This window comes from Rutidosis leptorrhynchoides, chromosome 5, assembly GCF_046630445.1.
Source record: "Rutidosis leptorrhynchoides isolate AG116_Rl617_1_P2 chromosome 5, CSIRO_AGI_Rlap_v1, whole genome shotgun sequence".
Taxonomy (NCBI): domain Eukaryota; kingdom Viridiplantae; phylum Streptophyta; class Magnoliopsida; order Asterales; family Asteraceae; genus Rutidosis; species Rutidosis leptorrhynchoides.
The window spans coordinates 62,746,188-62,760,267 of NC_092337.1; the positions used below are offsets into that span (position 1 = coordinate 62,746,188).

General features: G+C 32.8%; 1 protein-coding gene and 1 pseudogene across 1 annotated transcript; one reads left to right on the forward strand and one right to left on the reverse strand.

The window, feature by feature from the left end:
• The first annotated feature begins 6,606 nt into the window (after positions 1 to 6,606).
• Positions 6,607 to 7,356, forward strand: LOC139846937 (uncharacterized; annotated as a pseudogene).
• Positions 7,357 to 8,097: 741 nt separating this feature from the next.
• LOC139846805 (probable protein phosphatase 2C 12) lies at positions 8,098 to 12,711 on the reverse strand. Its single transcript, XM_071836336.1, has 10 exons — positions 12,522 to 12,711; positions 12,109 to 12,345; positions 11,838 to 12,009; positions 11,013 to 11,166; positions 10,852 to 10,915; positions 10,434 to 10,541; positions 9,923 to 10,048; positions 9,601 to 9,839; positions 8,726 to 8,931; positions 8,098 to 8,604 (listed from the first exon to the last, which is right to left on the reverse strand). The coding sequence occupies exons 2-10, from the start codon at positions 12,301 to 12,303 to the stop codon at positions 8,576 to 8,578; spliced, it is 1,293 nt and encodes a 430-aa protein (XP_071692437.1). The 5' UTR covers positions 12,304 to 12,345; positions 12,522 to 12,711; the 3' UTR covers positions 8,098 to 8,575.
• Positions 12,712 to 14,080: the final 1,369 nt, after the last annotated feature.

The window sequence follows — 14,080 nt, forward strand, 5'->3', positions numbered from 1 at the left end:
AATCAAACGATAACAAGTTTTTCAGCCTCTATAGAAACTTTTATACTATTCGTCTCGGGTTTTAGGCGCTTGTTTTCTACTTGTTCAAAACGAATCGACATCACACTTCCCTTCCACTTGTTTAAACTTGCAGTTATCTTGTACATATGATGATCAATAATGTGAGTAAAACATAATTAATTAGTGATGAAAACTACATTTTTGGTGACCATGTCCTTTTTGTCACTATTAACATGTTGTTAATTAAACTATGAAAGTTACGTTCGTTTACCAGGACCAACATTATATTGCCTAACTATACCTATGGCATCATTGCTGAGTGTACTAGAATCAACAAGTTTGTTGGCAACAATTGAAGAATACAACTTAACGAAGCAATAGATTCTTGATGAATTATGATGTACTATCTAACTCGATAAAATGTATATCTAACTGCTATATGGAAAATCATGCAGGGGCGGTTTTTAATGGGGACAGGCGGGGGCAGCCGCCCCCAGTGAATTTGCAATTTTCAGTGTAAAATTTTTGAATTTTTCGACTTTGCCCCTAGTGGATTTTTTATTTTGCCCCAAAACCTACATATTTTGCCCCAAAACCTTTAAATTTTGTCCAAAAATCTCTAAATTTTACCCCAAAACCTTCAAATTTTGTCCACACATGTTAAAATTTTGCCTCAAAACCTCTATAATTTGCTTAAAAACCTCTATTTTTCCCCCAAAATCTCCATATTTTGCCCAAAAAATTGCCACGGTTTTAATTTTTTTTTTTTTTGCCACCGGTGACTTGAAATCCTGGTACCGCCACTGAAATCATGACGACAAAAAAATATTGTAGATGAATTTTCATCGCACGAAAGTGAAAGTGTAAGACCTTCGTACGAAAGACAAGTGTTTCGCACGAAGAAGAGCTGACACTATATAAATAAGGGTTACATGTTTCATTCTTATGTTTCACACTTTTTAGTAAACCTTAGCAGTATTCTCTCCAAGTTTTTCGACCAAAATCATTCCCAATACAAATAAAAGACTGATAATGCTAAAAACGAACATATATTTCATAGCATTATACCTCAAGAAAGACAAGCTTTTAGTTGCAACTGTTCTATTTACAAGTGATATTTGTTTAAATAATAAAAGGTGAAGACAAAAGACAGATTCGACGAATTGAAGACGCAAACGACCAAAAAGCTCAAAAGTACAAAGTACAATCAAAGAGGTTCCAATTATTGATAAGAAACGTCTCAAAATAACAAGAGTACAAGATTCAAAACGCAAAGTACAAGATATTAAATTATACGCAAGGACGTTCGAAAATCCGGAACCGGGACTAAAGTCAACTCTCAACGCTCGACACAACGGACTAAAAATTACAAGTCAACTATGCACATGAATATAATATAATATATAATTAATTCTTAAAATTAATATATATATTATATTATATTTAAAAACCGTCGGCATAAGAAAACAAGCTCCTGTGAGCTGGAAAAAGGAGGCAAAAAGCCATGCGATCGCATGGTGGTAGGTGACATGCCACATGCCTATAAATTCGCGTGTTATGATCTAATATATCCATCCATCCAACTCTCAACGTGTGTGTGTGTGTGTGTGTGTATATATATATATATATATATATATATATATATATATATATATATATATATATATATATATATATTTTAATTTTAATTTTAATTTCTAATAATAAGGGTATGTTAGCGAATGTTGTAAGGGTGTAAGTCGAAATTCTGTCCGTGTAACGCTACGCTATTTTTAATCATTGTAAGTTATGTTCAACCTTTTTAATTTAATGTCTCATAGCTAAGTTATTATTATGCTTATTTAAATCGAAGTAATCATGATGTTGGGCTAATTACTAAAATTGGGTAATTGGGTTTTGTACCATAATTGGGGTTTGGACAAAAGAACGACACTTGTGGAAATTAGACTATGGGCTATTAATGGGCTTTATATTTGTTTAACTAAATGATAGTTTGTTAATTTTAATATAAAGATTTACAATTGAACGTCCCTATAAATAACCATATACACTCGATCGGACACGATAGGCGGGGTATTTATATGTACGAATAATCGTTCATTTAACCGGACACGGGAATGGATTAATAGTCACTAGAATTATTAAAACAGGGGTGAAATTATGTACAAGGACACTTGGCATAATTTATAACAAAGTATTAAAACCTTGGGTTACACGCAGTCGATAACCTGGTGTAATTATTAAACAAAGTATTAAAACCTTGTTACAGTTTAAATCCCAATTAGTTTGAATATTTGACTTCGAGTATAAGAATAATTTGACGAGGACACTCGCACTTTATATTTATGACTGATGGACTGTTTTGGACAAAAATCAGACGGATATATTAAATAATCCAGGACAAAGGACAATTAACCCATGGGCATAAAATTAAAATCAACACGTCAAACATCATGATTACGGAAGTTTAAATAAGCATAATTATTTTATTTCATATTTAATTTCCTTTATTTTATATTTAATTGCACTTTTAATTATCGCACTTATATTGTTATTGTATTTAATTGCACTTTTAATTATCGTATTTTTTAATTATCGCAATTTTATTTTATCGCACTTTTATTTATCGCAATTTCAGTATCGTTATTTACTTTACGCTTTAAATTAAGTCTTTTATTTATTTATTATTTTACATTAGGTTTTAACTGCGACTAAAGTTTTAAAAATCGACAAACCGGTCATTAAACGGTAAAAACCCCCCCTTTATAATAATAATATTACTTATATATATATATATATATATATATATATATATATATATATATATATATATATATATATATATATATATATATATATATATATATATATATATATATATATATATATATATATATATATATATATATATATATATATATATATTTGTATTTTTATAAATTAAACTAATATAGCGTTAAGCTTTGTTTAAAGATTTTCTCTGTGGAACGAACCGGACTTACTAAAAACTACACTACTGTACGATTAGGTACACTGCCTATAAGTGTTGTAGCAAGGTTTAAGTATATCCATTCTATAAATAAATAAATATCTTGTGTAAAATTGTATCATATTTAATAGTATTTCCTAGTAAAAATAAAGCTATTTCATATACACCTCGCATAGCATCAAAGACCCATGTGTCGATCTAATCCATTACATAGACAATAGGTTTGATTTATTCGATCCCGCGAGAATTATTTATTCAATTAATTTTTTTTATTGATTTCTGCTCGGTAACTCATGTATACGTTTGGATCTAAGATCATAATTCGTTCAAAAAAGTGGTATTAGAGCCTTCATTGGTAAGATGGTCTAAGACTTTCGTGCGAAAGTCCAATCAGTATAAATTTGAATTTAACTTAATGATCTTGTTACCTAAACAACCAACAATTATATAAACATGTACTAAACACAATCATTTAAGTAACGTATAAACAACTATCCAAAAGTCCATTGCCCATTTACATAATTGTTCGGTCCCAAATGATTGAAATAAATGCACAAACTCGAATACGAACTAGGGACAAATACAATATGCACTAACAAGTGTAAATGACTCTAAAACAATTTTTCCGTTTGACTAGATATGTTTTATTTTCAATTAACTTGACAAGGAGTATATTTGACTCAGAAGACATCGAACAATGCACATCAATCATCATACATGGGTGTTGTTATAGGTAACTTCAGGTTGTGACCAGGCAATGACCCCCTGTTGTGTATGAAGATGATCAAGTTTGGTTTGCACAAAAAATTTCGATTGTGACCATCTTAAAATGTCATGACCCGGTTATGACCGGTTAAGGTCACGACTAGGCCGTGACTTGATCATGACTAGGATTTTCCGGTTGTCACATGTCACACACACGTGTGAAGTATGACGTGGTGATTCTTGCTTTGACGTATTTTCAACTCAATGGAAAATCATGGCGACGAAATTACAACAGTGTAAATGTCTCTAAAACAACTTTCCCGTTTGACCAGAAATCTTAGCACTAAAGACTTATAAATGGATCCGATTCCTTATTGAAAAGACAAGCTAGAATAACATGACGTGCAAGAATATTTGGACGTATATGATATTCAAACATATCATGTGATTAAGCATCATGTTCTTGACTTAGACTTCCGTATCATAAGGTTCACATTAATTCTTTGAAACTTTATCTTGTTAAAAAAAAAAAAAAAAAAAAAAAAAAAAAAAAAAAAAAAAAAAAAAAAAATATCTGGTACGTGTATGTATTTAAGTACTCTATATATATACACATATTGATGAACCTTTTAACACATATTGTGAAGTATTATATAGCTAGTAACATTGATTAATTAATCATGGTGCATGGATACAAGACGCGTGCACGTGGAATTGGCGAAGATGGAAAGACGGAGATGACGATCGCACAATTTATAAAATATGTAGACGACACACTCGATACAAATAACGATGGACTTATTAGCAGAGACGAACTTAAGCAAGCAGTTCGCAAAAATGGAGGTTGGTTTGCGACGTTGAAGAGTAAACATGCAATGAAGATTGCAGATGCAAATGGCGACGGTTTCATTGATACGAACGAGATCCCAAAGCTAGATGAGTTTGCTGACAAAGTGCTTAATGTGAGGATCGTAAAATACTAGGCGGCGTCGATGATCGTTTATATGTTATGGTTAATAAACAATCATCATCTTCTAATTTCTATTAGATGATAGCGATGTATGTATCTATATAATCATGAATAATAATGTTGTGGTTGATCGCCCAGTGAAAAAGAAACAACACTCGGTATTTAATTGTGAGTGAGTTTGTTTGATATCGTACATATATTTCTTAGTTATCAACTTAATTATCATAATTTATTTAAGCAGCTCTTAAACATTTGTATTTTAACCTTTTACTCTTCTAATAATACTCAATTGGTGTGTGAGGATCAAAAAAGTGTGTGTGAGAATCATCCCCCTTATAAAAAATTGTAATTAATATTAATAAATATGTAAATTTGGGAAAATTGTTCACATAACACTTTCTCGTATATAATCTACATACATCTTTAAAGTTATTTAAATCTTCCAAATGTATACATTTATCTTTTAAATTAAATTATTAATTATTTATTATTACTGTATTTATTTTTGTTTACGACGTCATCTAGCTTAAAAAATTACCGTAGAAGACAAAAAACGCCCAAATTAAAAATTAGGGCTTGCTGAATGCTGACCGGATAACACCGTTAACAAATTAATCTCATTCTGCCATACTCAAATTCATCACTCACAAAGATCAGTAGACTAAAAATGAAGGATCTTTTACTTTCTTGTAAACGATAAGATTGTATCAACTTGTTAGAACCGGTGAAACTAGGTATATTTTCAAAACCCTTCCTTGTATTACTGGCATTGTGTTTCATATTTTGTTTTATTGTTTGTAAGTTTATGTAAGTTATTTTTAGTTGTTTACTGTAGCATGTGTCTATGTTTATCTCAATTCTCAATTCTTAATTATAAACAAGACTAAAGTTCCTACTGAAAAAAACAAAATTAGTTATGAAATATTCTGCTTCTGCTCTGCTTCACTGTCTGCTTGTCGGGTTGGCTGGCTGACTTCAAATGAAATCATGACCCGACCCGTTTAGTTATCTGTCTTGGCAGGTTAACGGGTTGGAATCACAAACGTGTAACCTGTTTATCTGAATGGTTCAAAGGGTTGTAAACTTGTTGGATTGAAATTTATAAATTACACTCGTGATTACTGAATTTTCTTTTTTTTTTAAGGGAAACTCACACACCTAACACGAATTTTTTCACGAATGTATACAAATGTCCACCCTATACTTGTGTGGTTCGAGGGTTAACTCGATACCTAAAGGACAATGGACCTTTGGTTGGCGGATTCAACCATAGCCAGAACACAACTCGTATGTTAAACGGGTTTGAACCACCAACAACGTTAGACCCAACCATAACCCGTGAATTTTCATGGGATGCAGAGGCGGAAGATAGTGGATGGCGGAAGGGGTGCTCGCCCCGTCCGGCTCTAAAAAAAAAAATTACACTAAATTTTTATTTTTTACTAAAAAATAAGGTTTTTTTTAGTGTCTACCTTGTCACTAGTTTTACCCCCTCTTTAGTCGGGTTCAAGTTCCGCCACTGATGGGATGTTCATGTCGTGTCAAGATATGTCACCCCAATACTCAATTCGCTAACCATTTACAGATTTACTATTTTATATTACCTTGTTCAGTAGTGTTTTACCTAGAATAGAAAAACAAAATGAAGTTATGTGGATAATTAAACTTATCAAGTTATGAATTATCAAGTCCAAAGTTAATGAGTACTACATATGCCTCTAGATCCAACGCTTGTATGAGCTTAGTCACAAAAACAATCCGTCTTTTTCCTCAAAAAAGTAGAAAAGTTTAGTTACTTATTATACATGAATATTAAAAAAAAAAAAAAAAAAAAAAAAAAAAAAAAAAAAAACTTGACATAAGATGACTTGAAAATAAAATTATTATGATTCTGCAAATCATGAAGTATTCATTATATTAGACTGCTAAGAAAGTAATTGAACATCGTCAAACTTTACTCGTATAGCAGTTTTGTAGTAGTTTCTTACAATTTTTGTATTTGTTATGAGACTATATAGGTGTGCATTTAGGATCACCACTTTGATGACCGTCGCGTATGGCAGATTATGAAAACAGTCACCAAAATTATTCCACACAAAGTGAGACCGCGTTACAAACAATAAATACCATAATCCAGCTCCATTTCGAGAAGACTCTAGAAAAGAAACGAGCCATTGACCAACAAAAAAAGGAACTATGGAAGCTGTTTCAGCTCTTTTTCTTATTCCTAGCCCTCGTTTTCACGGGCCTGGTCCAGGCCCGAAGCCTCAAGTGCCGCTACTGCTGGATGCCCATTGGGCTACTCACCTTTTCTCATCTGGTCTTTTATGTGTCGGTGGCTCAGACCCTTCGGTGCATCAATGGGTTTAAGTATCAAAGGAGATGCCATAAATTGACTCTTAGGGTAGCTAATGAGCGGGCTAGGCAGATGAGTATGGGTGCGGTGAATAACAATGGTGGTGGTGGGGAAGATGTTACTGGTGATGAGTTTGAGATACATTAGCAGGAACCACCTAAGAGTTACTTTATTAAGTTCAAGAGGAATTGGGGTCTATATTTTGGGTTCTTGATTTTAATCTCTGTGTATATGGTATCTTCATCTGTTGTTGTTCTTTGTTTCTGAATGTTTATGGTAGTCTAGTGTAGGCCAAGTATTTTTAGTTGAAAAGTTGTTGATTGTATCTCAAAGATTGTGTGGAACATGGTGACCTCAGAGATTATTAAAGTTTATGGAACTTGTTTGTCAGTTTTTATAGTTGTGTTTTCTGAGAGAAACAAATTATAAAAATATAGCAAAGCTATCCATAAAATAGCATTACGGGTTATTTTAAAATATAATCCTAGACATAAATAAAGACACTCATTTTGAAACGGAAAAACTACAAATGGAGGTCTCTAATGTTATATCTCATGAAACCTTAGCTAATGTAATAATAATAACACAACTGTTAAGTTATATTTTTCGCAATAAAAAAAATCTTAAAGATGTAAAATTAAACTCCCCATTCCCTACATAAAAATAAATATTTTCAAAATCCAGAGAATTGATTGTTTTGTATGTAAAATATATTGTTACCATGCAAGTATGCAACTAATCCATAAAGTGAACAGAGCTTCAACAATCATTACAAAGCAAGCAAATTTAATTAGACACATGGTGAAAACAGTATTATATACACAATGCAATCACAAATTTCACAACAATAAAAATTAAAAATATTCGACGGAATTGGATATTTGAAGGATTGATACATGTATGGAAAATGATCGGATCCTGGGTTCTAATTTTCGGTTTCCGGGTCGGGTCAGTCCTAGCCCCGTTGATTCCTGTTTAGTCTTGATCATAAACAGCCATATATTAAACCCATTATATCAGGTGACTGTATACAAGACTACTGAGCATGATGATATTAAAATGTGAATGAAACATATATTGACCACAAAACCCATCAAATAACCCCATTTATAAGCAAACAAAAACTCATTCACTAGTCACAACCAACAATGAATCCAGTTTCAAGGGTATACTAGTCTTTTAGTCAAACAACCCAATCACAAATGCAAGGTTATGTAAGAAACAAATAATATCGTTACATGAATTATGAGTCAATCTAGAATTATTAAAACTAAACACCGTTGTAAAAGTTAGATATATGCAAACTATAGGGCCGTTGCAATCGTTCATTCAACAAATATATATAACACTAATGTGATTTTTTTAAAATATAGAGAAAAATCCTCATGAACCGCCAATCTTTGTCACAACTCACTAGTTAAAAAGAATTTTAGAAAGGTCAAAAGTCAATGCCCCTTGAGATGGAAAAGTAACTTATCTTGAAACTAATCTTGTTCTTTAAATATATCCTGTGCTCATAAACAATTGTAAGTATTTGTAGGGTACATCGGTAATTTTAATCACTTCCACTACGGCATCGTCCACCTGACAAAAAAGAAAGTTGAATTGATGATTAGTGGCAAAAAGCATTATAATTTTATAAAGAATCGAGGTGACAATTCCGACCCATATACTAATGAATGGGTCAATTTGAGTAATGTCTTACTTCTCGATGTTAATCTCCCTTCCATGGCGTCTTTCTTCTGTTGGCAGCTTACACAAAGGAAAGGACCATCCCAGGGCCTTAACTTGCCGTTTGTATTCGAAAATCCATGGTGTATTGAAATGCCTTCTCCGGGTTTCATTTCCACTTGACATACGGCGCAAACAAATAACCGGAAAACATTACAGAGCGGGTATTTGGTATCTAAACTGCAAACCAGATAAAAACATAAAACGAGTCAAACTTACAGATACCGGTCAACTAATACACAATTTTTAACTCTATTTTAAAGGGTGTTTGGATTCTCATCCGGTAACTGATACTGTGTCTTGTAGTTGCTATAATCAGTTTGACTCCTTTACTCCCATGTCACAAGACATGTATCCATTTGCAAAAGATATGTCTAATATATACAAAATATTTAAATATATAGCTAATAATTATTTTGATTATTACAACTTCAAGAATCAAAAACATGTCCAAACACTATCTATTATGGATATGTTTGGCGCGGATCTTTTAGCTTTTATGAAAAAACTCATATTTAATAAAAAGCTTTGTTTGGTTAAAGGAGCTTAAAGCTTTTAGATAGAGGGAAAGCTACTAGAACTAACGTTTAGCTTTCAGCTTCTAGCTTTTTGTGATTTTACTATTTATTTAACAGATTCAACTACTCTACCAAACACAAAAATATATCTAAAAAGCTAACAGCTACAAGATAAAAGCTACCAGCTACAAGCTAAAAGCTACCAACTAGTTTTGCCAAACATACCCTATATTTCCCTTCATAACAGCTAATTATCAGATTACGACTATTTAAAACCGCATAGAAATGTGTATAGTAAAGAAGTAAAAGACGCTAGCTAGAGTACACCAACCGTTCTGAAAGCATAGCAGATCCTTCTTCCAAAAGTTCCTCCACCAAATCCGGTTCATAAAATCCTTCTTCATCAGACTGGGGTGGGGCCTCTGTACTCTTCTTTTTAAACATGGCCTTCAATACTCCCTTACCTGTCTTCTTTGGAGGTGGTACAGGAGGATTTGTCTTTTCAGGAGGTAGTATATCAACCACTATACAAGTTGTATCATCTCGTAGTCCTTTTACTTGTACAGCTTCCTGCATATGGTAATTGTAGGATTAAAACTAGATGTTCATGTAAGGCTAATGTACATTTATGACACAATATGTGGGCCCCATACTTTAACAATATGTGCTGCAGCTGCTTCGGGTGCCAAACCACGAGAGCACTCTAGAGCGTCTTCAGCTGAAAGAGCATCCCATACACCGTCACTTGAGATTACAAGCCTCCCACCAGCAGACGATAGCTGCAACTCACACATTAAAATTACACTCAATATTTAAGACATAATTACTGAGATAGTCCCCGTGGTTTCACTAAATTTCCGGAAATAGTCCCTAAGGTTTTATTTTGATCTACTTGCACCTCGTGGTTTTCAAAATGTTACTAAAATGGTCCTCTTGTTACTAAGATAGTCCCTGTGGTTTCACCAAATTGCTGAAACCACAGGGACTATTTCAGCAACATTTTGAAAACCATGAGGAGCAAGTAGATCAAAATAAAACCCTAGGGACTATTACAGCAATTTGGGCGAAACCGCAAGGAATATCTCAGTAATTATATCAATATTTAATTATGTTCACATCTAAATTTAGTACATCAATAACTATATTATCCTATGAATAACTAACCTTCACTTGCTTTACAAAAGGGACGGGAACGATGAACTCCCCAACATCTCGATCGCCAATAGATCGTGAAAGGCATAAGCCACCCGGCCAACATCTCAAAGGGCCAATCTGGGAAACACATGAGAACAGAACAGAGTAAAAATCTGGTTTCCAACTTTCCATACATACACAACATTCCATTAACAGAAATATGGAAAAAGGATAATGAGAATTAAAGATGTATAAAACATATTCAACTAAAGAATATAACTAATAAGCCCAAATGGATATACATGTAGGTAAATATCCATTCTTCTACAATTTATTTCCAAATCAATCAGAATCAGAACATACCATAAAAATAAAGTATAAACTTGTAACAGTTAATATAACATTCGAAAATGAAATTAACAAATACAGCAAGGAAAACGGATAATACCTCTGTACCACCGCCAGTATTAAGTCGACCAACCTCACCGCCACTTGCAGTAACACGCTCTCTCCTATTAAACAAAATAAGATGAATAATAATAAATATATAGAATAATGTTCGATTCAAATTCACAAACGGAATGCATCTAACAAATTTTGTTGACTTACTCTTCTTCATTGGTGTCAAGTCTATGGTCGGCTGAAAGATAATACATTGCACCATCGGCGGATTCGAGTACGCAGCGTGAATCCCCAACTGATGCTACTGTCACTATTGATCCCTCGATGATTACAAAGGTGACAGTTGTCCCTGACATGTGGGCTACAATCATAACAATATGTTATGCATATGCATATTAGAAACCATATAATCCATGCATGCACAAACATAATACTCCGTACAAACAAATCTACAAGCAGAAGAATCTTATAGATGATTAAAAAACAAAAAAAAAAAAAACAAAAAAAAAAAAAAAAAAATTGGCATATGCTACGATTTTAATTGTATCCTACTGTGTGCATCATCAAGAAGTTGAACAAAAATATACGAGAAGTATTTAAGTGCTAATCGGTTGCTCTACACTCCATATTGGAACTGGAACCATGAATTTATCACTGACTTAGGAAATAATATAAAAGACTAGAAACTCAATACAATAATTCGAATCGATGTTATAGGCGGCAAACAGGTTATAATTAGCACCTTAGACCATGAAGTGGAAACCTATGTTCCTTATAAGATATTAAGATGAGTAGGTCTTTATAAGGTAAGTTTTTTTCTCATTCAAATCACTGACAACATCATACTAATTTAAGAGGTTCTATGTACCAATAATAGCAAAAGAAAAATAAAATTTATATGCTAAGCCTACATTATTATACTTCAAGCCTGATATACAAGTATACATGACCACAAATTACCTCAAAAGATCTAATCAAATCCATCCCTAACATGTAATTTCGGAAGGATTAACAGAAGAGACTTGTGTATACCTTTCTGTTGAAAATCTTTATCCGTTTTAACAAAACCGGCAACCAAAGCCCTCGGTAACGCTGCCACCCATTCCTCGCGATTAAGATCAGGCAGAATAGCACACAAAACATTATTCAAAAGATTCTCCTTAGTAAATATAGCTGCTGCTGCTCCATTATGTCCATCAAAAATCTACAATATTAACATCAAGTAAGCGCACTACACGATAAATGATAACCTATCATATCAATTAAAGGAAACGAAAACTTTAAAGTAAGTCAATAATATTACCCCAAAAACAGAATAAGTAGCAACACCATCTCCTAACACGCGTTCACAATCAGTCTTAATCAACGCAAAATCTTCCCCTTTTTTGGATTCATTAGCTTCACCACTAACAATTTCAGGTCTATCAGCTTTCTCATTCACTAATTCACGTTTCAATAACACTGATAACGGTACATGTTCCCTCTTGTGAACGGACATTTCTTCGAAAGTCCAGATTTACAATTTCAACCTTCATACACACTTAACAGAAATCATATAAATTAATTAAAAATAATAAATAAATAGTAACAAAATTATAGATAACACGTTTTAACCTAAAATCTACATACACTTATAGATAACTAAATCATGTAGCAATAGATACGATCGAACAATGTAGATTCACAAAAACACAATAAATAATAATAAACACTTACATAGATTCGAACAAATTGATTAAATCGTGGATACAGAAGGATAAAAGGTGTGATTCGATTCGATATACAATTAAGAATTTCCGCGCGAGAGAAGATGGAAGGTCTGTGTGTGTGTGATAGCTGTGATTTTAATTTTAATTTTAATTTAATTTCGACTTTGATTTGATTTTGATTTTGATTTTGTTGTTGATTTTGAGAATTTGGTTTTCATGATGTGCGAGCGTGTGCTAGTACATAAAGCGCGTGAATTGTGAGTTGTCACTTTTATCTGTTATTTTTTATTATTATTAATTTTTTTTTTTTTTTACCACTGAGTTTCCTTTTTTATAGGTGAATAATTTTTAATTTCATATTTTTCTTAAAAAGGTTAAAAGAAGTGATGAACGGTGATTTATTAATGAATTTATTAAATATATATAAATTGCATACTTAATAAATAAGTTGGAGGAAAATTTTCATGATAGCTATTTATGCAAATTTAGGTTGGTAACAAAATATAAAAATATTGAAGTATATCACATTTAAAAGATATGTTATCTTAACTACTTTTTTTACATTTATATGGCTTTATAAAACTTTTGCCATCACCATTTAGCCAGTCACATTTAAAAGGCATGTTTCTGTCATGAAATAAGTCATATTTTTTTTATGTTTATTTTATTTAATTTATTGAAAATGACTACTTTGACTCTATTGCCATCAAATAGCTATCATGAAAATTTCGTTGGATTAGGTAATGTTGTTGTTGTGACTACTTTGACTCTATTGCCATCAAATTTTTGTTTTTTGGGTATAAAATCTTTTTGCCAAAAAATAAACTAACTTCTGACATTGTTACTTACCTTCGGCACCAAGTTTTCTTTTACGTTTTTAAATGCAAAATAATGACAATACTCAACAAAATACAAAATTTTGCTATTAAATGATTCAAAGACTAAACAATAACATTCAAAGCTATATAAACTCTGTAACCAAAGCAAATTGTTTCCTAAAATTCCCTTTATAAATAAAAATTTCACTTTTTATAATCATATGATATCATGATATTTGCAGTAGAACTAATATTTCGACGAAAGATATCCGCGCACTGGCCATGGGAGAACATGCGTCCAGCCATAATCGCGACGAATGGCAAGGGTAGGAATAGTATAAATGCATATGAATATATAACCACTAGCGTATACATACATGTTCTAACATTGCGTATATGTTTGCAGAGATGAAGATGAAGAAAGTGCACACCGCGGAGGAGATTGCGGCTATCTCTTTCCGCAAGCAGAATGTTAACGAACCTCTTGAGCAGGAGAGGACTGGCGAAAACGCGGAGCCCGAACCCGCCACCTCGGCCAATAAGCGCAAGGCTACCGAAGCCCCCCAAACTAAGCAGAAGAAGAAGAAACTCACTCCCAAGCAAAGGGAGGACATGCGGAATGACAATTTTGTCCCCGTCGATCCAGCGTCCGCAGATCTACCTCCTCCCACCGGTAAGCATCTCTTTTCTTGCGTAAACACCGCACAATTAACTGCATGTGCTAACGAGTTACTGATTTGCAGAGCAT